At 50.5% G+C, this 23,192-nt stretch overlaps 1 protein-coding gene across 9 annotated transcripts in view; it reads right to left on the reverse strand.

The window, feature by feature from the left end:
• The window catches only part of CFAP65 (cilia and flagella associated protein 65), a 41,652-nt gene extending 18,682 nt beyond the window's left edge, over positions 1–22,970 (reverse strand). For 5 of the 9 annotated variants that reach the window (XM_059879037.1, XM_059879034.1, XM_059879040.1 and 2 more), the window contains exons 1-16: positions 22,865–22,970; positions 22,049–22,215; positions 19,281–19,327; positions 18,732–18,963; positions 16,303–16,487; positions 9,609–9,711; positions 8,940–9,106; positions 8,548–8,747; positions 8,115–8,260; positions 7,436–7,658; positions 6,773–7,038; positions 6,166–6,366; positions 5,574–5,933; positions 2,830–2,967; positions 924–1,169; positions 116–340 (exon numbers count right to left, since the gene is read on the reverse strand). In XM_059879037.1, the coding sequence (XP_059735020.1) occupies positions 116–340; positions 924–1,169; positions 2,830–2,967; positions 5,574–5,933; positions 6,166–6,366; positions 6,773–7,038; positions 7,436–7,658; positions 8,115–8,260; positions 8,548–8,747; positions 8,940–9,106; positions 9,609–9,711; positions 16,303–16,487; positions 18,732–18,866 (2,595 nt within the window). In that variant the 5' untranslated portion in view covers positions 18,867–18,963; positions 19,281–19,327; positions 22,049–22,215; positions 22,865–22,970. Of the gene's footprint in view, positions 1–115; positions 341–923; positions 1,170–2,829; positions 2,968–5,573; positions 5,934–6,118; positions 6,367–6,772; positions 7,039–7,435; positions 7,659–8,114; positions 8,261–8,547; positions 8,748–8,939; positions 9,107–9,608; positions 9,712–16,302; positions 16,488–18,731; positions 18,964–19,028; positions 19,139–19,280; positions 19,328–22,048; positions 22,216–22,789 lie in introns of all 9 variants that reach the window. The other 4 variants (XM_059879030.1, XM_059879038.1, XM_024981612.2 and 1 more) reach the window with 4 other exon arrangements.
• Between the last annotated feature and the right edge of the window lie 222 nt (positions 22,971–23,192).

Raw genomic sequence — 23,192 nt, forward strand, 5'->3', positions numbered from 1 at the left:
ATGACTGTGGCTTAGATGGAGGAGTGAGCCTGGCTCCAGAGAGACGTGAGTAAGAGATGATGGGAAGATGAGGATGATGGGTATCCTTCCCTCCCGCCCTTGGCAGGGCACTCACAAGGCTCTCATTGGGCTGGATAATCCCTCTGGCGGGCTGGACAGCCAGCATCTTTCGGTGCTGCTGGGAGACCCTCCACTCAAATTCCAGAGGCAGACGGGAGGGGTTTCGGAAGGTGAAGAGGCTGGTGGAGGAGCAGCCCACCCAGGTGGGCTTGAAAAAGACGCTTTTACAGGTGTCCAGCTTCAGCTGCAGCGGCTCCTCGCGGCTCTGCATGGTCACCTCCTGGGGCCAGTGAAGGGAGGATAGTGCCCTGACATCACCCTGCGGCCCTGGCTCCCCCAAAGATCACAGGTGGGCAGCTTTGCTCCCTAGGAGAGAGCAGCAAAAGGTGCCCCACCCTGGGCCCTGGGTATGGGCAGGTTCTGTCAAAGGCAGAGTACGTACGTAGTGACTGAACAGGAGACGGTTCTCGAAAAGACGTCAGGGACCGAAAAAGGATGTACAGACCATTTCATTGGCCAGACGTAAGTCTAAAAACCTCAGACCCTTTCCCTGGCCTGGCCCCAAACACCCTTCTACCATCTGTAGTCATGAGTCTTGGGCTGCCCTCACTCCTTCCTTGGGGACCTTTGCACCCCTTTCTGTTGCTCCGGATCCTATAAGTGGACAGGCAGGGTCCTGGGGAGAGCCGTTCCCAGACATGGCCCAGGGATCCTCTCCCTGCCGTGCCACTGCCTGGACAGGGAGCAGCCCCTGAGCTATTTTAGGGGAGCTTTAAAGGCCAGTCCCAGGATGCGGCTTTGAAAAGGGAAGCCCCAGACTCTGGCCCCCTCCCAAGGATCCAGTCCCCACCCCCACTGCCTACCTTGAGATACTGGGGGCAGGAATTGAACTGCAGGTAGAAAACGTGCTGCTTCCAGGAGCTGCCTTTAGGGTAGGTATAGGTGAGGAGGATCTTGTGGGCCCCAGGGCCCAGGAGGCCCGAGCGGGGCCGCAGGGAGATGTCCAAGCTGCTTTTGGGGCTCAGGCTGTAGGTGAGCAGCATGGAGCCTTTGTTGACAAGGAGCAGGCTGCGGTAGGAGGGTTCACTGGGGGACACTGCAGGAAAGAGCTGAGGTGCAAGAGAGGAGGGGCCCCGGCTCAGATCTGCACGCCCTCCCCAGCCCCACCCCACACGCACACTCCAGGTGGTCTGTGTGGGCATGGGTGAAGCAGTCTCCCAGGAGGCCCAAGATGCCCTTGCACAACCTGGTCAGTACCCTGGGGGCATGGAATGGAGGGACACAGCTTGGGCCCGCCAAAATGCTTCTGATCTCCAGAGACCTCCAGGGAAGGAGATGGAGCGGCCACAGGGACTGGCTCCAGGAAACTGAGGACCCTGGACCCCACCACCGCAAGTTTCTTTCATCTGTTGTTCTTCAGTTGCTCAGCTGTGTCCGACTCTTTGGGACCCCATAGACTGTAGCCCTCCAGGCTCCTCTGTCCAGGGGATTTACCAGGCAAGAATACTGGAGTGGGTTGCCATTTCCTCCTCCAGGGGATCTTCCTGACCCAGGGATCAAACCCATATCTCCTTCTTGGCAGGCAGATTCTTTACTGCCTGAGCCACCGGGCTCTGAAAGTGCCCACAAATCATCTTTTGGAGATCCCCATTTCATAGAAGCGGGTGCAGAAGCTCTGGGGTAAGCAGCCCCTTCTAGATTATTCTCAGGCAGGCAGCCTTGGTAGCGGAGAGAGGGGAGCCCCACTCTGGGAAAGGGAAAGCCCCAGCAGTCCCAAACATCCCTCAGGCATCTAGGGTGTAGCCAGCAGAGGCAAAGAGCTGGGTTGGCTACCAAATGCACAGCCGAAATCACTGGCCCGGGGGGCCCCCTCCAGCTGGGACAAAGAGCACAGGTGCACGAGGTGGGGGCGAGGGGTATGTGGGCAACATGGGTCCAGAATTCTGCTGGATTTCAGTAAAGGCCACAGACTGTAAGGAACCAGCCAAGGGAAAGGGGCGGGGGCTGGGGGTGGTCAGTGAGTGAGGAGACCCCAGGGAAGTCAGGAGGGCTGTGGGAAGGCGTGCCCTTGAGCAGCAGTGTAACAGTTAGGGGGCAAGATCACCCCCAAACACACAGCACAAAAATAATGTCTTTCCAGCAAGCGTGAGACAGGAGGTCGTGGAGCAGCTGAATGAAAAGACTGACGATGGCAACAGAAGCTGGGAAGAGGCATCGAAGGGGAAACCAGAACTGCCACTTGGCCATCTGGCTCCAGAGTCTGTGTTTCTCAACCTTATGTCATCCTGGGGCTCAGGTCAGACAGGGCCTCCAAGGGCCCTGCTGGAGAGACCCGGGAATGATGACTCCCTCAGGACAGGGTTAAGCTGAAGGGCCAGGCTTGAGACACTTGCTGGCTGGCTGATTCCTGAGGGCAGGGGCTTGTGGCCTGGGAGGTCCTATTCCCAGCAGGCACTCAGTTAACATGCAAACAGAGGAGCTGGAGACTTTAAGGCTGAGCCTGAGAGGGCCGGGGAACTATTTCAGATGGAGCAGGCCAGAGCCAGTGGTCCAAGCCCCAGACTCTTCACAGTGCCACTGCAGTGGTCCAGGAGACAGTCCTTCAGGATGGGTGCAGGGGTGCAGAGCCCCAGGGGCTGATGGTGGGGAGGTTGGGAAGGCCAGGGAGAGCACTGAAGTGCTTCTGAGGCCACCAGAGATGGGAGAGGGATCTGACGGCAGAGCCAAGCCCTCTGTCCCACCTCCTGCTGCGGCTGGGGCCACGCTCACCTTGGGGGCGTGCAGGGTGTACTGAGGGATGTGGTGCTCCAAGCCAGGGCAGTAACTGTGGCCTTGCGCCCGGAGCGTCAAGCACCAGGACGGGCACACAGTGCAGTCCTCTTCGATGTTGTTGTAGCTTCGCAGGACCTGTGGGACAACCATACCCATGACCACAGTGTCTGACCTGGTGGGGCACCCCAGCCTGCCCCCTGTACTGCAGGAACCCTACATGGGGCCCAGGGGGACGGGGCCCCCTGGGAAGACAGTGGGGGAACCACAGCCATAGCAGCCCTTCCTGCTGTGCGCCAGGACCCGCACTGAACACGCAGCACCAAGCAGTCAGCAGACACGCTCTCTAATCCTCCCAGCAGGACGAGGGTGGGGCTGGGAAGTGAAAGCAGCATTCATCCTGCAGGAATGTGCCCAGAGAGCACTGGCCAATAGAAACAGAATGCAAGCCGCAAGTGCGAGCCGCAAACATCGTTTTAAATGTTCTAGTAGCCACATCGACAAGGCAAAACATGTAAAATTTATTTCAACAGTATATTTTATTTAACTGAGTAGATCCAAAATTGTATTGTTTCAACATTACATATGTATGTGTGTGTATATATATATGTGTATATATATATATATATACGCACATGCTGCTGCTGCTGCTAAGTCACTTCAGTCGTGTCCGACTCTGTGCGACCACAGACACGGCAGCCCACCAGGCTCCCCTGTCCCTGGGATTCTCCAGGCAAGAACACTGGAGTGGGTTGCCATTTCCTTCTCCAATGCATGAAAGTGAAAAGTGAAAGTGAAGTCGCTCAGTCGTGTCTGACTCTTAGCGACCCCATGGACTGTAGCCCACCAGGCTCCTCTGTCCATGGGATTTTCCAGGCAAGAGAAATGGAGTGGGGTGCCATTGCCTTCTCCGATATATACACATACATATACAAATCCCATGGACAAAGGAGCATGGTGAGCCACAGTCCTGGGGTCTCAAAGAGTCCAACACGACTGAGTGACTAAGCATACATATATATGTGTGTGCATGCTTAGTCACTCAGTCGTGTTGGACTCTTTGAGACCCCAGGACTGTAGCCCACCATGCTCCTTTGTCCATGGGATTTTTCAGGCAAGAATACTAGAGTGGGTTGCCATTTCCTCCTTCAGGGCAATCTTTCTGACTCAGGGAATGAACCCACCTCTCTATGTCTCCTACCCTGGCAGGCAGGTTCTTTACCACTAGCAGCGCTTTGGAAGCCCATATATATCTGCGTGTGTATGTATTCTTGTTCAGTTGCTCAGTCATGTCCGACTTTTTTCAACCCCCTAGACTGTAGCACTCCAGGTCTTCCTGTCCCTCGCCATCTCCCGAAGTTTGCCCAAGTTCATTGCATTGGTGATGCCATCATATACATATATATATACATACATATATGTTTATGATGCATATAGACGATGGCATTGGGCTTCCCAGGTGGCTCAGTGTGTAAAGAATCCACCTGCAATCCAGGAGAAGCAGGCAGATGTGAGTTCAATCCCTGGGTTGGGAAGATCCCCTGGAGGAGAGCATGGCAACCCACCAGGATTCTCGCCTGGAGAATCCCGTGGAGAGAGGAGCCTGGTGGAATACAGTCCATGGGGTCAGAAAGAGTCAGACACAACTGAAGTGACTGAGCACGCACGCATGCACATGATGGCATCACCATATACAGTGCATATATACATGAGGCAGGAGGCATTTTGCATACTTTCTGTGCTAAGTCCTAGAAATCAGTGTGTCTCTTCCCTTTACAGCATGTCTGTTTGGACTAGACACAGTTCAAGTGCTCAGTGGCCACACGTGGCTAGTGGTTGGCATATCGGACAGCTTATGACTGCAAGATGTAGCCTAAAAGTCTGATGAGCTCAGCCAAGCCAGATGTCCACAGCCTCATTCCTACAAACTTTTGAGTTTCTGCACAGCCAACATATTAGAACAGAGGCAACTAAAGACTCAGCTTTGGAAAAACTTCTCAAAGGTTTGGATATGCTCCCAAGTTTATAGATGAAAAGACAGCTCAGGGGTCTATACATTAAGGGAGGAGCCCAAGGTCACAGAGCTGGTAAGGGACTCTGATCTTGACTGCACAGCTCTGCTCTTCCCTGAGCCCCAGCACTCGCCCACTGGGCAAGAACAGCAAGGTGGGCAGAGCAGAGAAGGAGGGAAAGGGGAGGACGGATTGGAAATGTGAAGGGAGCGACATATCCGGGGCTGAGAGGCTGGACTGACCACCTGGTCAAGGGAAGATGGACAAGAAGCCCCTTCCTACATGCACGTAATTACTGGGTGCCCCAGGGTCTGTCCCCCCGGGGCCTAGTTCCTGCCCTCAGCTCTTCCAGAAGGACCAGTTCCTACCTCAAGGACTAGCGAGAGGTCAGGAGCCCCCCAGCCAGGAGGCCCAGGAAACTACGTGCACCAGAATTTCCCAAAGGGCTTGAGCCCCAGAGTTCTCCCTCCAGAGAGGGTGGGAGGCACACGAGAGGGAGACATAATCAGCTGGGCCAAGAAGCCTCTCAGCCAAGGCAGGCCATGAACCTGGGAGAAAGACAGACCACCAAGGCCAAAGTCCAGCCAAGGGGACAAGGAAAGGAGGGAGCAGAGCCCGGCACAGAGAGGACGGGTCCTACCTCACCCCCTCCTCCCCTCCGACCCCGCACCCTGCCGTTCAGGCTCCAGGGCAGAGAATCCACCTTCCCCTGTCCTGTCTGCCCACACACACCTTATAGACGGCAAAGGCTTCAAGCTCCACGGCATACAGGCCGTTGGGGTGAGGCGGCTGGAAGTGCAGGCGCAGGGCTGTGGACTTGAGAGGGGGAACGTCGCAGGTGTTTGGGGTCACCCAGAAGGGGCAGTCAGCCCTGCGTGTCCAGGCCACGGTGATCTTGCCGTTGGTGTGGTTCATCAGGCACAGGGGGACGGGGCTGGGGTCCTCGGGCCTGGGGCAGGCACCGAAATCCACCTCGACGGGCTCAATGCTGACGGGCGGGGGAAAGATGGCCACGTCATTGGTGCCGTCGAAGAAGTACTCAGTCATCGGGGGGATGAGGGGATACTGCGGGGCCGGTATGTCCTCCGAGTCCTGCGTGGGGAGAGATGGGTGGGTGGGGACCGGTTCTCCGGCCGCTGCCCCTCATCTCTGTGCCCCTTTCTGGAAAAGGCTACGAGAGCTCCGCACATGTCACACCCCCCAACTACGAACGATGCCCAAGGCACTGCGGAGCACGGGACTGCCCAAGGATTGCTAGAGAAGGGGGGGGTGTGAACCTGGGAGGGTGGACGGCTCCCTGGGGTCCCAGAGGGACACATCGAACCTCGATGGGGAGCATCAGGGCGCCGTTCTTATCCTGCTCCAGCTTCCTCTCCCTCAGCATGATGCCCAGGATGTCAGGCGGGTAGAGCGTCAGGCCCCGTGCCAGGTGCGTGCGGTACCATGTGAGATGCTGAGGTCGGAGGATGGCTGGCTTGGTGCTCTCCGAGTGGCATGTCCCAATCAGGTCCAGGAACAGTGGGTCCTACAACATTGTGTCTGTGTGAGGCTAGATTTCAGCCTCCACTCGCCACCCTGGCCAGAGACCGGCTTCGTCAGGGCACAGTGAGTACCACCTGGTCCGGGGGCCTGGGTGGGGTTGTCACCTCAAGGCTCTCTGCTCTGCACGTGCTGTGTGGGGTGAGGGCCAAAGTCCCGGGCTGGCAGCAGTGAGAGCAAGACTGGCCCGCCCACCTGGCTCGAAGCGAGCCTCTGCATGCCCCTAGCCAACCTCTGGCTCCGAAAGCCAGGCTGGGGGCCCTGGAGGAGAAAATCCTGCAAGTTCCAGAAAACAGGTGACTGAGCACCAAGCCCTGTCCTCACGACTGGGCCTCGGATTGGCCCCTCCATCTCCTAGGGGAGCCCGGCCTCGCCCCTCCCCAACAGCTCACCTGGTGGTGGATGAGACAGGCCACCCGCCGCCAGTAGATGATGGGTTGAGTGGGCTGGAAGACACAGCACAGGGTCATGCGGGCCTTGCCCACCAGGGTCCCAAAGGCAGGTCTGATGCTGAAGACGCTCTCCTGACAGTCGATGTCAAAGTGGAAGCAGGCCGTGCAGTCCGACTTGTTCTCCATCCACAGGGACTGCTCTGAGCGGGTCCCGAGGTTGACCCAGCTGAAGTCGACGCAGTGGTGCTGCAGCGACAGGGCAGGACCTGGGTGGAGGAGGCGGGGGTGGGGGGGTCGCTGTGAGTGGGCCTGGCCACCTGGGTGGTCTCCAAGGGTCCCACGGATGGGAGGTGGTGCTGCCTGGAGACAGAAGATTGGGTTGGAAAGGCTTGGCGCCCCAGCGGCCTGCGGCCTGCGCAGACCACCAGGTTGGGTAGTACAGGGGCGGCGGTTGGGGGTCGGGGGTTGGGAGTCGGGGAGTGAATATGGGAACAGTATCTCCAGGTGACCTTAACTGATTCCTAGCTGAGCCCACCAGGGGGCAGCAGACACCCAGGCTGAGGGTAAGGAGGCCCCAGGCGTCTAGCAGCAGCCGCTTGTCAGTTGTAAGCAGGGGCTGCTCCTGTCTCTGGAGGCAGTGCAGTGACCTGGGACTGCCAGTACCTCTAGAGAAACCAACGACTTTGAGCAGGGTCTGGGAGGCACAGCCAGAGGGCACGATGGACAAGTAGTCCATGGTCCTGACGTCCAAGGTCTCAGGGCGGAAGAACACCGACACGAATTTCTTCTCTCCGGGGGCCACGATGCCATGGGCCGTGGGGCACGAGAAGGCCTGGTCTTTGACCAGCATGTCTGGGGCCACTTCGATCCTGAAGGGGGCGCTCACCTGCGGGGCCAGGAAGGGTCCGGTTACAGGGTGAGGTGGTCCGTCATCACTAAGGTGCCCAGCTGAAGCCCTGCCTCTGCCTCAGTCACCAGCTTGATTGTGGAGCAAGGCTGCCTTGGCCCAGAGGAGGGAAGGGGCTGAGCCTTGTGCCCTGCACTGGGACTGCCCAGAGTGGGTACCTCTGCCTTGTCCCAAAGGTACCACGAAGGCTAGCAGTGGTCCTGGCATCAGGACACCTGAGGGCTGCTCTTGGGGTTGTTCTGGGGGGAAGTCAAGGGATAGTCCAGCCCAGCCCCCAGCTGTGATGATGGGGGGACCCCTGCTGACATGAGTGTATCAACAGGCATAGGTATGCAAGGCTTGCAACATTCTGTACAGGGGTGGGTATTAGGCACACCCGGGGCTGTGGTCCCTGAGCCCTGCCCCCACTTCCCTCCACGGGCACAGGACACATACTGCCGACGGGTTATACAGCTTGATCTGCCTCTCGGCGGTGCAGCCCACAGCAACAGAGCCAAAGTGCAGCACTTTCTGGAAGCCTTCGGCATCCTGGTCCTCCGGGCGCCTCTGCTTTATGCTCACCAGCAGCTGGGCGCATTTGGCTGGGCAGAGAGTGGACACCCTTGGGGAGAAACCCACCAGGGCCTCTGTGGCCCCAAACTGAATAGCCCCTTCAAGGAAGACATGGGTCCCCAGGGGAACACTGGTCTGCGGCACCAAGGGAAACAAAGAGATGACAAAGCCTGTGGGGCTCGGCGAAGGGCGGGAGGCTGATGGAGGTCCCCTGGGGGCCAGGCCAGGGCGGGGGTGGGGGGAGCACACTGGAGGCTTTGTTTCCCAGGGAGGTGCAGCGGAGGGCTCTGGGGATGGGTGAGAGGTCGGGCCTCACCCACAGCCTGCAGCTGGATGCTGCTCTTCTGCTTGCTGCCCTCCCCATACCAGCACGTGGCCTGGGCTTCATAGATGACAGCCATTGGGGGCTGGAAGGTCACCTTGACCCGGCAGGCCTGGCCTGGTTCCAGCAGCCCCATGGGCGGCAGCATCTGGAATGGGCTGGGGGACTCCCAGGTGAAGAAGGTAGGCAGGTCCCTGGGGGTGGGGCGCAGGGGAGGGGGGATGCAGATCAGAGCCACTTTGCCCCCTCTGACCACTGCCCCTGCTTCAGAAAGGTGGAGATGCCCCCTTTACTCCCACATCCCACATGCCGGTCTCTCCTGCTCCCAGGAATCCTCCTCCCAGTTGTCGCGCTTCCCACCTCCAAGCCTCAGCCTCTGCCCTCACCCCACATTTTCCAGGCAGAACCAGGCCTCAGCCATGTCCCCCATGGCGCACATGGGCAACTGCAGGGACGGTGGGCAGATCAGACTGTGGCAGGGCAGGGTGGCTCTCAGGTCCACACAGAACATCCCCTCTGCTTTCTCAAGCCACAGGTGGTCCACGTACTCCTTCTGCGGTGTGTGGGGGCAGCAGTGGGGAGAGGCAGAGGCAGTGACTGATCAGTGGTACCCGGGTGGTACCCACCTCACCCTGGCCCTGGCCATCCCCCCAACATAACCGTGGAGGGCTGGGCTGGGCCACGGCCCTCCTCCATCTCAGTCTCTGAAGACAAGGTCAGTTCCTTGAGCTCTAGCGCCATCTTGGTCTCAGAGATATGGGGCAAAGTTTTGGGAGAATATTTTAAGAGCAGGAAGAAGCCAAGGAATACAGGGCTTTCTGACGGCTGACAGAGTAGCACCACTTTCCCTGCTGCCCCACCCTCCCCACCCCACACATCCAACTGGAAGCCCCTTCTGTCTAATGAGTTTTGGCTCCAAGTGGTAGGGTGTGGGTGTGGATGTGGGTGTGGTGGTTGGGTTTCGGGTGCTCCTCACTCCTCTGGCCTGGCCCCCTGCTCCGAGGTCACTGTGCCCATGTCCCTCCCTGTCCTTCACTCGCCACGGCAGGCCTTACCTTCTCCAGAGGGCGGAAGATGACGGGGAGTGAGAGGGTTAGGCCTGGGCTCAGGAAGATGGGCTGGGGGACGACCGTGAAGAAGAACTTGGTTTTGGGGGGCCTGTGGGAGGGAGCCAAGGAATAAACACTTCGGGATCAGAAAACTAGAAGAGGCAGAAGGATTAGGGGAGACCCTGGTAAGCTAAGCAGCTGGTGGGACTGTGGAAGGGGAAACACAGGGGTTATGCCCCAGTAGGAATTGTCTCTTGCATGCCACCCCTTTTTTCACAAACCTTCACTCCAGGATGTCAGAGTGCTGAAGGGAAAGATATAGGAGTGGACTTCCCTGGTGGTCCAGCGGTTAAGGAACCACCTGCCAATGCAGGGGACGCGGGTTCCATCCCTGGCCTGGGGAGATCCCACATGCTGTGGGGCAACGAAGGCCGCGCACCACAACTGCTGAGCCCACGCTCTGCAGCGAGAGAGGCTGCTGCGAGGGAAGCCCGCGCACCACAACTAGAGTGACGCCTGCCCGCCACAACCGGAGAAAGGCCCGCGCAGCAACAAAGACCCAGCACAGCCAAAAGTGCATAAATAAATAAACAGAATTACTTAAAAAAAAGAGACAAAGACAATACTGCCAAAAACTCTATACCAGTAAGTTCAGATAAAATAAACACATTTCTAGGAATGTATAATTGACCAAAAGTGACTCAAAAATTATACATTTTGTGGCCACCCTAACCTAAAATTATCCAAAAAATTGAATAAATAGTCAAAGAATCATGCCACAAAGAAAAGACCAGGCCAGATGGCTTCGCAGCAAGTAGTATGGAGCACTTGATAATTCTAGCCTTGTCTTCCCAACAAGAGAGAACAAGGAAACCCTCCCCAAAATACTCTGTGAGTCTATCATAATGTTGTTATCAAAACCTGACAGTTATGAGAAGAAAGGAAAATTACAGGCCAGTACCAGCCATAAACAAAATATTGGCAAAAACAATTTAGCAATGAGTATAGAAAGAACACTCAATCATGAACAAGCGGGGCTTATTCTAGGAATACACCACTGGTTTAACATTAAAAAAAAAAAAGCGGGGATGGATTTTCCTGATGATCCAGTGGTTGGTAATCTTCCTGCCAATGCAGGGGACGTGGGTTCAATCCCTGGTTTGGGAAGATTCCACATGCCTCGGGGCAGCTAAGCCTGTGGGCCACAATGACTGAATCCTCTGCGCCCCAGAGCCCGCACACTGCAACCAGAGGAGCCTCCCGCTCACAGAAAGTGCATGCGCAGCAACAAAGACCCAGCACAGCCAAAAAAGAATTAATTAACTTCTTTAAAAATCAGGGGATTTCTCTGGCAGTTCAGTGGTTAACACTCCAAATTTCCACTGCAGGGGGTGCAGGTTAGATCCCACATGCCCTGTGGTACAGTCAAAAAAAAAGAAAATTAAAAATCATTTAATGTAATTCACTGTATTCACAAATTAAGAGAGAAAAAAACAAATGACCATCTCAATAAAGAAAAACATTAAATCAACTTCAACATATGTTTATGACAAAAACTCTCAGCAACCTAGGAATAGAAGGGAACTTCCTTAACCTGATAAAGTCTAAAAAAAGAAGAAAAAAAAACAACTCCAGGAAACATGCAAATTAATGGTGAAACACTGGAATCTTTCACGTTGAGATCATGAGCAAAACAAGGATGCCTTCTAGAACCACTTCTGTTCAGCACTTTCCTTTTCAATAGTGCAGGAAGGAAAGACAAAGAAAAGATACAGGATTGGAAAGGAAGGGAAAAAATGCCATTTTCATTTAAGATATGAACATGTACACGGAAAACAGAATTAACAAACACATCATTAGAATTAACGAGAAAGTTTGTCAAGGTTGCTGGGCACAACGGTGTGGACAAAACATCTATATTTTTAAAAAATGACTTTCTAAAAAACCAGCAATAAGTAGAAGAATAAAACAATTTTAAAAGATATCATATTCAGCATCATTAAAAATTTAAAACACTTAGGTATAAATCTAACTAAAGATGTGTAAGACATCTATGGAGAGAATGTTACATTTTATTGAAAGATATGAAAGAAGACCTAAAGAAATATAAAGAGGCACCATGTTCATGAAAGACTCAATTTGTGTTGATTCTCCCCAAACTGATCTATGTGTGTATGCCCGTGTGCTCAGTCACTTCAGTCATGTCCAGCTCTTTGACCCTATAGACTGTAGGCTCCTCTTGTCCATGGGATTCTCCAGGCAAGAATACTGGAGTGGGTTGCCAATGCCCTCCTCCAGGGGATCTTCCCGACCCAGGAATCAAACCTGTGTCTCTTGTGTCTCCTGCATTGCAGGAGGACTCTTTACCCCACTGAGCCACCTGGAAAGCCTAAATTGATCTATATGTTCAACTAAATCCTAAACAAAATCTTAAAAAATTGTCTGCTGCTGCTGCTGTTAGGTCGCTTCAGTCGTGTCGGACTCTGTGTGACCCCATAGATGGCAGCCCACCAGGGTCCCCTGTCCCTGGGATTCTCCAGGCAAGAACACTGGAGTGGTTTGCCATTTCCTTCTCCAAATGCATGAAAGTGAAAAGTGAAAGTGAAGTCGCTCAGTCATGTCCAACTCTTAGCGACCCCATGGACTGCAGCCTACCAGGCTCCTCTGCCCATGGGATTTTCCAGGCAAGAGTACTGGAGTGGATTGCCATTGCCTTCTCCAAAAAGTTGTCTACTTGTATGTATTTAAGTTGATTTGAAGATATTTATGAAAGTTAAAAGGTCCAATGAGAGCCAAGACAATCTTGAGTAAGAATGAAGTTGGAGGACTTACTGCTGCTGCTGCTAAGTTGCTTCAGTCGTGTCTGACTCTGTGCAACCCCATGGACTGCAGCCTACCAGGTTCCTCTGTCCATGGGATTTTCCAGGCAAGAGTACTGGAGTGGTTGCCATTGCCTTCTCCTATAACTGCATAGTGATATACCAATTCAACTTACTGCTATGGGGGAAAAACACCATTTAATGAGACATGAAGACAAAGCACAAACCCGACTAAGGGGACACACGCTGTGGACCACAGCACCGCTATGACCAGAGCAAGTGGGGGACGGGGGAGGGGAGATGGATGGGTAAACTACAGCCTCGGGGGCTGGGGGGGGGCGGTCTGGATTGACGACGACTAAGAAGACAACAGGATGAGACAGGAAATCAAAACCAATGATGAAACACACCGTCAGAGAACTCCAACAGCAAGGAAAACATACAGAACTGTTCTTTTACAAATATTTGGAAAGAAATCAAGCATGAAACCACAGAGAAATCGTCAAAGGATTTTAAATATCAACTAATTGGCCAATGATGCGAATTATAAAAACAGTGTGTCAAAAGACCACAAAATGGACTAGTTACCACTTCACAGGCCGCTAAAATGATTCACAGTTAATTTAATTATAAGCTGACTAACAATGCAGCTTACACTACAAGATAATTAAGACTTATAAGCTTTAATAATCAATTCAGGATGATATTTATTGGCCCAGTGAGAGACGAATACAGCAAGGGAACAAAACAGGGTTCAGAAATGGTTCCTACATGTATGGACACTTGATAAACATCAGTGGTAGGGAGATCATAAGGCAAAGTATCAAATTTTCAATAAATGGTGCTGGGACAACTGGACATTGATTTGAGGGGAAAAAAGTCATTGGATCCCTACTTCGAACCATTCACAAAAATCAATTCCATGTAGATAAAAGACAAATATGAAAGGCAAAATTATAATGTCTTTAGAAGATACTATAGGAGAAAATCTTCATGAACTAGATAAGGGTAGAGAAGAACTTGCAAATATCTACCATAAAAGAAAATATATTGGTACATTCGATTCCTTTGAAATTAAGAATGCCTTTTCTTCAGAATACATGATAGAAGAAAAGACAAATCACAAGGTGGGAGAAGATATTCACAGCACATAACTGATAAAGAATTAGTATCTTTAATAAGAACATTTATTAAAAAAAGACAATCTACAAAGAACATGTAAAGATAGGTAACAGGTACATGAAAAGATGCTCAACATTGCTAATTATTAGAGAAATGCAAATCATAACAATGAGATATCACCTTGCACTATTATCAAGAAGTCTACAAATAAACGTTGGCGAGGATGTGGAGAAAAGGGGACCCTGGTATACTATTGGTGGGAATGTTAATTGGTCTGCCATCCTGGAAAACAGTATGGAGGTTCCAAAAAAACTAAAACTAGGACTACCATATGATCTAGCGATTCCACTCCTCTGCATATGTCCAGAAAAGAAAAAAAGAAAAATACTAATTGGAAAAGATACACGTACCCCAATGTTCATAGCAGCACTATTTACAATAGCCAAGATACTGGAGCACCCCAAGCAACCATCAACAGACCATCAACCATCAATGGGTCAAGAAGATGTGGCATACACACATACACACACACACACTCACAATGGAATATTACCCAGCCGCAAAAAATAATGAAATCCATAACATGGGTGGACCTAGAGAATATTATGATTAGTGAAGTAAGTCAGACAAAGACATATACTACATGATATCACTTGTATGTGAAATCTAAAACAAACCAGTGTTTATAGCAAAGCAGAAACAGACTCAAAGATTCAGAAAACAAAGTAGTTGTTACCAGTGGGGAGAGGGAAGTGGGAAGGGGCAAGATGAAGATAGGAGTATGGGGTTAAGAGAAACAAACTACCAAATTTAAAATAGATAAGCGGGACTTCCCTGGTGACATAGTGGATAAGAATCTGCCTGCCAATGCAGGGGACACAGGTTCCATCCCTGCTCTGGAAAGATTCCACATGCCGAGGAGCAGCTAAGCCCCTGTGCCACAACTACTGAGTCCGCACTCGAGAATCCTCGAGCTGCAACTACTGCGCCCACGTGCCTAGAGCCTGCACTCCACAGCAAGAGAAGCCACTGCAATGAGAATCCCAAGCACTGCAACTAAGAGCAGACCCCGCTCGACGCAACTAGAGAAAGCCCATGCAAAGCAACAAAGACCCAGCACAGCCAAAAATAGAATAAATAAACAAACCTAAACTTAAACTAATAAAATAAAATAGTTAGGCAACAAGGATATCCTGCATAGCACAGGAAATGATAGCCATTATCTTGTAATAACTTTTAAGGGAGTATAATCTATTAAAGTACTGAATCATTATGCTATACAGATGAAATTAAAATAATATTGCAAATCAGCTACATTTTAATTCTTTTTGAAAAACGAAAAAAGATAATCTAACAGAAAAATGGACACAGACTTAAACAGGAATTTCACAAATGAAATGGCCAATAACACAGGAAAAAAACACTTAATTGTAATAGTAATCAGAGAAATGAAAATTAAATCTACAACAAATTAGCATTATTGGCAAAAAATTTAAGTCTAAACAATACCAATTGTTGGTAAAGTTAAAGAGGAATGGGAATACTCATATGTGGCTGGTGGGAATATAAATGGATATAAGTACTTTGGAAACGAGTTTGGCAAACATGTACAAACACCTGTGAGAAGCAAACGTGTACATGTTCTAAGTCACAGTAGTTCTATCCCTTTGTATCTACCCTAGAAAAACTTGAACTTGTGCAATAGCTGAACAATGTTGATAACAGTCTCAAACTTGAAACCACCAAAATGCCCCTCAGCAGAAGAATGCATAAGCACACAGAAGCATACGTTGAACTATAACTCTGTGATGAAAGAGGATAAACTACGCATGCGTGTGGACGAGTCTTATGAACATAACTGAGCTATGACCAACCTAGACGGCATACTAAAAAGCAGAGACATCACTTTGCCAACAAAGCTCCATAGAGTCAAAACTGTGGATTTTCCAGTAGTCATGCATGGATGTGAGAGTTGGACCATAAAGAAGGCTGAGCGCTGAAGAACTGACGCTTCTGAACTGTGGTGCTGGAGAAAACTCTTGAGAGTCCCTTGGACAGCAAGGAGATCAAACCAGTTAATCCTAAAGATTTCAATCCTGAATATTCATTGGAAGGACTGACGTTAAAGCTGAAGCTCCAATACTTTGGCCACCTGATGTGAAGAGCTGAATCACTGGAAAAGACCCTGATGGTGGGAAAGACTGAAGACAGGAGGAGAAGGGGGTGACAGAGAATGAGGTGGTTGGAAGGCATCATCAACTCAACGGACATGAGTTTGAGCATCTGTGAGACAGTGAAGGATGGGGAAGCCTGGCACGCTGCAGTCCATGGGGTTGCAAAGAATCAGACATGACTTAGTGAGTGAACAACAACAACAACAAAAGTGTATCGTGTTATCCCACTTACGTAAAGTTCATAAGAAGGTAAACAAACTATAGCATTTAGGGAGGCAAACGTAAGTGGCAAACCCTTTGGAGAAAAACAAGAAAATCATTCTCATGAAAGTCAGAACAGTGGTTACCTTTACCAGTAGGGAAGGTGTTCCAAGGCTGGGGGGACACATGATGAGAGAAGGTGAGTTTCAGACACTGTTATTACTCCATTAATTAACCTGGTCACACGGGTCCCACTTTCAACAACTGTTCAAACTATACATGTCCTACACACTCTTTTGGTTTTGTGTGACTTATTTTTTAAAGTGGATGCTTTAGGGGGTTCAGGGCTCCGGGACTTAAGTCTCTGATCCCTCATACTGGTACCTGTATTTTATCTTCTGGATTTTCAAGGAGAGATTTTTCAGAACCAGGTTTTTGGTGATCTCCTTCCCCAACACCCAGCCTTTCCACTGTAGCTCCTCAGCCACCTCAATGTCCCAGATGACCCTCTTCTTCACTTTGTCCTGCTTCTTTGGGAAGCACAACTGAGCGTCCATGGAGCTGGCAGGCTGTCCGGTTGGCAGGGAGAAAGGAGAGAAGAATTCAAAGACCCAGAGAATGGGCTAGGATCACCCCACCTCCAGAAGGTAACGAATTACATCTCTTCTTGCCCCATGGGGGATGGTCTGGAGAGAGAAGGTGAGAGGCAGGGAGGCCCTGGAATCTGATATTACCTCTTCTGAGGTCATTCGAATGGTTTTCCAACTAGATTCACTGAGATACTGCCCCTGAAGCTGTCCCTGGACCGCTCTATCAGCCCCTTAGCCCAGCACACTCAGCAGCCTTAGCTGGCCTGTTCTGTCCCCCGTGTGCCCTCAGACACTGCTCTATTCAGATGCTGCCTTCTCAACCTCCCCATCCTACCCCTTCTCTACAGAAGCCTGTAGAGAACTTCTCTAAGACGTCCCTCACTGGAACTTCTCCAGGGCACAGGGATATTCCACCATTCCCTCTCCCATCCCTCACCTAGCTGGTGGAGCAAAGGACAGAGCCAACTTGCCTGGGGACAACCCACACCCGATGCCTTGGCTTTGAGGCCTCTCCAAGCACTGCTCCTAAGGATGCTAGAGGTTTACTGTGCCAACACTCCCTGTCTATAACAGCAAATCTTTTCACCGGCTGATCCCTAACTCTTAACTATCTGAGGAGCGGGGGGAATGGACAACTTCTGGGGCAGCGAGATGGAGGGAGGAGGAACCAGGTGTCTCTTCCTACCATTCATTGCAGTGAATGTACATTCACTGCCATTTTCCTTTAGCTTTGACCAAGGGTTGTTTTTATATCATTATATAAGGGGGGCCTGGTGTGCCGCAGTCCATGGGGATATGACTTAACGGCTCAGCAACAACAGAGGATAAATGTATGTGTTTAAAAGATATGTGCTTCACTACCTATGATGCGCCAGACACTGTAGAGGTTAGTGCCAGGCCTATAATAGTGAACGAGACCATCGAATCCTTTCTCTCTTGGAGCTTACATCTGTTTCAAAATATACAGAATGTCAGATGGCCCGAACTGCCCACGGAGGAAAGGTGACATGGGTGGCCGAGGGTCATTTATTATAAACATCAGCTGATGCATCGATCAGAGTCCAACCAGAAAAACAGAAGCCCCTCTGGGTGTTTAAAATAAGGATTCAATGCACAAGGAGGGGCTAGTGAAGTAACCTCAAAGTTAACAACATCAAGAAGCTGCCACCAGCGACTTCCCTGGTGGTCCAGTGGTTGAGAATCAGCCTGCCAAAGCAGTGGGCATGGGTTTGATCCCTGGGTTACGAAGATCCCACATGTTGAGGAGCAGCTAAGCCCGGGTGCTGGAGCAGCTAAGCCCGGGTGCCGCAGCTGCTAAGCCCGTGCACCTAGAACGTGGGCTCCACAATAAGAGAAACCACTGCAGTGAGAAGCCCATGCACCACAACGAAGAGTAGCCCCCTGCTCACTGCAACTAGAGAAAGCCCACGTGCAGCAACAAAGACCCAGCACAGCCAAAAAGAAATAAACTAATTAATATAATTTTAAAAAGAAGGTGCCGCTGTACACAAGTTAGGGGAAGAGGTGGGGGTCTCAGAACCCAGAGCACTGTCTGGTGCCGATGGGAGTCACAGCGAGATGCCGACCGAGACACTGTCAAAAGCAGGGAGGGAAGAAGAGACGTACCTGGGCTTCTCCCCTCCTCCCACCTTTTAGTCTCAGCCAGCTCAGAGCAGAGTGGGGAAGGGCAGTGAATGAATCTGTGTGCAAACTGGCCTGGAACGGCACAGATGCAGGGGAGAGATGACCATGGTCCACAGGGAGGCGAATGCAACCACCATCACATTTAAGGCAACCCAAGAACTCCCACATGACAGACACGTGCTGCACAAAACGCAGTCAGACCCCTATGTTACCTCCCTAGATGAGCACTGGCCACCCTGACCCGGTGCTGTCACACAGAAAGAACCCTGAGAGCTGCAAAAATGCAAACAACATCCACCCACTGGACAAATGCAAGGCCCTAGGTAGGCATCAAGATCAGAAGAGCTTTTTGAAGGAAGAGAGAACTACAGGCTACTCTTATCAGCCGCAAACTCCCATCTCCCCAACATTCTTCTCTCCACCGTCATGCTCACAGCTGCCACCGCTCCAGCTGGCCTGGGACTCCGTGTATGTAGCTTCTAGTAATGGGGTTGGGACAGGAGAGAGGGGTACTCCCAGATTCCGACCCTTGCTGCCCTGCTGCCCATCCACCCCACTTGGCCCCACAGGCGTCCTCACAAAGGCACTGGCGTTGCTGCTGCTGTAGGCACTCATGGCCATGCTGCTGCCAGTGATGGTGGGAAAGGCCACCGTGCTGGCACTCAGGCATGATCCGGAGTTCATGGTGCAGTCCCCACTGTCCCTAGTCCTCATGAGGAGGCTGAGGGCTGCTTCAATGAGCACTGGGTGCCGGGAACACAAGTCCGAAGGAAGCTCTCTGGCTAAGCCAAGAGTTCCTGCCAGTTGGGAGCTGGAAAGAGACCAGAAAGGAGACAGGAGGGGCATGAGAAAGAGACGTCAATGGAGAAGACTCACCATGGACACTGATCATGGAGGAGTTGCCTGCTTCCGAGCTCTGGCAACAGGTGTGAAGTGGCACGTGAGAAACGAGCCTGAATACAAGACCCAGGGCTTCGTCTGGGAGCCTAGAGGATCACCATTCAGGAAAGGCCATTTGGAAAAGGGAACTGGGGATGAGGCCCACGCAGCACTGCCCTCCACAGCCACACGTGGCATTTCTCAGTAAGCTCCCAGCGCGTGTCACTGAAGCATATGCATTGCTTTTACCTGGCTTTTACTCTCTACTTGTTGCCTCTGAACATGGCTGGCCTCCTCTGAGAAGAGAAATAAGGAACAAAGAAAAGGCAAATGAGACTGAAGGCTTCTTGGGCTTCTGAGTTTTCTCTTATCAGTACACAACCTGTTTAGTTCAGTCGCTCAGTCATGTCCGACTCTTTGCGACTCCATGAATTGCAGCACGCAGGCCTCCCTGTCCATCACCAACTGCCGGAGTTCACTCAAACTCATGTCCTTTGAGTTGGTGATGCCATCCAACCATCTCACTCTCTGTTGCCCCCTTCTCCTCCTGCCCTCAATCTTTCCCAGCATCAGGGTCTTTTCAAATGAGTCAGCTCTTTGCATTACGTGGCCGAAGTATTGGAATTTCAGCTTCAATATCAGTCCTTCCAATAAACACCCAGGACTGATCTCCTTTAGGATGGACTGGTTGGATCTCCTTGCAGTCCAAGGGACTTTCAAGAATCTTTTCCAACACCACAGTTAAAAAGCATCAATTCTTCGGCACTCAGCTTTCTTCACAGTCCAACTCTCACATCCATACATGACTACTGGAAAAACCATAGCCTTGACTAGACGGACTTTTGTTGGCAAAGTAATGTCTCTGCTTTTAATCCAGGTTTAAAGGAAGCCTTCAATGAAATGAGCCAAAGCCTTTGACTGTGTGGATCACAATGAACTGTGGAAAATTCTCAAAGGGATGGGAATACCAGACCACCTGACCTGCCTCTTGAGGAACCTATATGCAGGTCAGGAAGCAACAGTTAGAACTAGACATGGAACAACAGACTGGTTCCAAATAGGAAAAGGAGTATGTCAAGGCTATATATTGTCACCCTGCTTTATTTAACTTCTATGCAGAGTACATCATGAGAAACGCTGGGCTGGAAGAAGCACAAGCTGGAATCAAGATTGCCGGGAGAAATATCAATAACCTCAGATATGCAGATGACACCCTTATGGCAGAAAGTGAAGAGGAACTAAAAAGCCTCTTATGAAAGTGAAAGAGGAGAGTGAAAAAGTTGGCTTAAAGCTCAACATTCAGAAAACTAAGATCGTGGCATCTGGTCCCATCCCTTCATGGGAAATAGATGGGGAAACAATGGAAACAGTGTCAGACTTTATTTTTCTGGGCTCCAAAATCACTGCAAATGGTGACTGAAGCCATGAAATTAAAAAATGCTTACTCCTTGGAAGAAAAGTTATGACCAACCTAGATAGCATATTGAAAAGCAGAAACATTACTTTGCCAACAAAGGTCCGTCTATCTAGTCAAGGCTATGGTTTTTCCAGTGGTCATTTATGGATGTGAGAGTTGGACTGTGAAGAAGGCTGAGCGCCGAAGAACTGATGCTTTTGAACTGTGGTGTTGGAGAAGACTCTTGAGAGTCCCTTGGACTGCGAGGAGATCCAACCAGTCCATTCTGAAGGAGATCGGCCCTGGGACTTCTTTGGAAGGAATGATGCTAATGCTGAAACTCCAGTACTTTGGCCACCTCATGCGAAGATTTGACTCATTGGAAAAGACTCTGATGCTGGGAGGGATTGGGGGCAGGAGGAGAAGGGGACGACAGAGGATGAGATGGCTGGATGGCATCACTGACTCGATGGACATGAGTCTGAGTGAACTCTGGGAGTTGGTGATGGACAGGGAGGCCTGGTATGCTACGATTCATGGGGTCACAAAGAGTTGGACACGACTGAGCGACTGAACTGAACTGAACTCACTGAAATGATGATTCAATCCAAGGATAAATGAATCAACCTCTAAAGCAGAGGGATCCAGTCATAGGCTGTGTCTAGAAATTATATACAAATGTTATAGGCAAATTATATGCAAATTTCATGGGTATGGGCATGTGCTCTTTTCTAGGGAGAGTGTCCACAGCTTTCAACAAATGCTCAAAAGGGTGCTTGGCCCTGCTTTGGACACACAAGGGTCCCAAACTGGCTCTGGCTCCATCTCAAATCCCTCTTCCTTCTGCACATACACCCTGGTGTGGCTACCATATTTGAAAGCATTAATGTACTCCTTTTTTGAACATATGTGCATATTTAAGATTACTCAGTATCTTCCCCCACCTCTTTGAATAACAATTTCAAAAATAATAACAACTTCTAAGAAAACTTACTGAGAACTTATTATGTGCCAAGCAGTGTTGTAAGTCCTTACATGTATTTTAATCCTTATAACAATTTATGATTAGATGTGAGTCATCTTTTATTTCGCCTGAAATTATTTATTTTCAAGTCTGGGGTTCAGCCCCTTATTATAACATAGTTTGCTTTAGGAAACAATTGTATGGTCACCCTTTAGAAATTTCCACACTTCCATCAGACACTCTCCCATACCCTTCTCACCATTCATCCAGACCAAAATATTCTGTTGATGTACTTTTTTCCTAATTGGCAACAAGTTCAAACCGTCTAGGGGCTTCGCTGGTGGCTCAGTGGTAAAGAATCTGCCTGCCAAGAAGGAGATGTGGGTTCAATCCCTGGGTTGGGAAGAACCCCTGGAAAAGGAAATGGCAACCCACTCCAGTATTCTTGCCTGGGAAGTCTCATGGACAGAGGAGCCTGGTGGGCTACAGTCCGTGGGGTCACAAAAGAGTCAGACATAACAGAGCAACTAAACAATAGCAACCAAACCCTCCGAAGGGGACTATCTTACATTCACTCATTCATTCATTCACAAGGCATTTACTGAATGCCTGCTATGTACCAGTGCTAGGCCCAGACAGGACAGGTAAGGCTCCTACCTTCAATTGGAAGTGAACATTCAGATGGAATCAAAGAGATGCAAGCTGGTGAGACAGGGAGGAAGGCCCCATTACTTTTCTGCTGTTGGATGGCTTTGTAGTACTTCCCTGGCTCAGTAATGGCTGTAACCATAGGGCATTCTACAAACAGCCTCTGCCTCTGGACTCTGGAAAAAAAAATCTCTGGTCAACATTTGTAGGAAAAAAAGAGAGATAACAGGGTAGAAAGCTGGTCCAGACCAGGGCTTAGGGCTTAGGGAAGTGAGCACTGGTCCTGGAGCAAGAAAAGGGTTCCAGCATCTGCTCCGATTCATTTGAAATGGGCAAGTTTCTCCATCTCCTCAAGCCTCAGTCTCCTCACCTGTAAAATGAAGGTTATCCTATTTCACAAAATTGACTTTAAGTTTGAAAGAAACAGAGAATTTGAAAAAGCCCTAGGCAAACCTATGTTACTATAACTAACAATGATAATTTCCACAGTAGCATGTGCTACTCTTCCAAAGACTGCAATCATTGCAAGGACACTGGGCAAGGGAGGTGTTGTTTTTCGTCTCTTTTCTATATCTTGAGAACCTTAAAAAAAATCATCAGCTTCCTTTATTTGCCTAATTTCCAACCTAAAAATTCCTAAGATGACCAGTGTAAAAAGTGGCGGGTTGCCAAGAAGAAATAAAATATACTTAGAGCGGTTTCACTATCCTCTAAGAGATCTCCAGGCTGATCTCACCCAAGTCTTAGTACCTCAGGGCTCTCCGACGGACACTGAGGGGACCCCGTCACGACTTCCCAAAGGAGACGGTCTCCTAAGACAGATACCTTCCCTGGCCACTCGTGCAGCTCGCCGGGTCGCTGGGACCAACGCTCAGAACTCACACCGCCGCCATGTTGTCGTTTCTATAGATACAAGACGCACGAGTCACGGCGTCTCCTGGTTTCCCAGGGCAACGACGGCTACCCGGATGAGTCATGGATCAGAGAAAGCGAAGACCCCGCCCAACTTGAACGTTCACCCTTATTTTTTATTCTCCAACTTCCCGGCTGGCTGTAACTGTCTTCTACCAGTTGCAACACAGTTGTTGGGACGTCCCCGATCACGAGCAAATTCGGAGGAGGGTAATCCAAGGACTTGTCGGAGCAGTGGGAG

Source organism: Bos taurus, chromosome 2 (assembly GCF_002263795.3).
Source record: "Bos taurus isolate L1 Dominette 01449 registration number 42190680 breed Hereford chromosome 2, ARS-UCD2.0, whole genome shotgun sequence".
Classification (NCBI taxonomy): Eukaryota; Metazoa; Chordata; class Mammalia; order Artiodactyla; family Bovidae; genus Bos; species Bos taurus.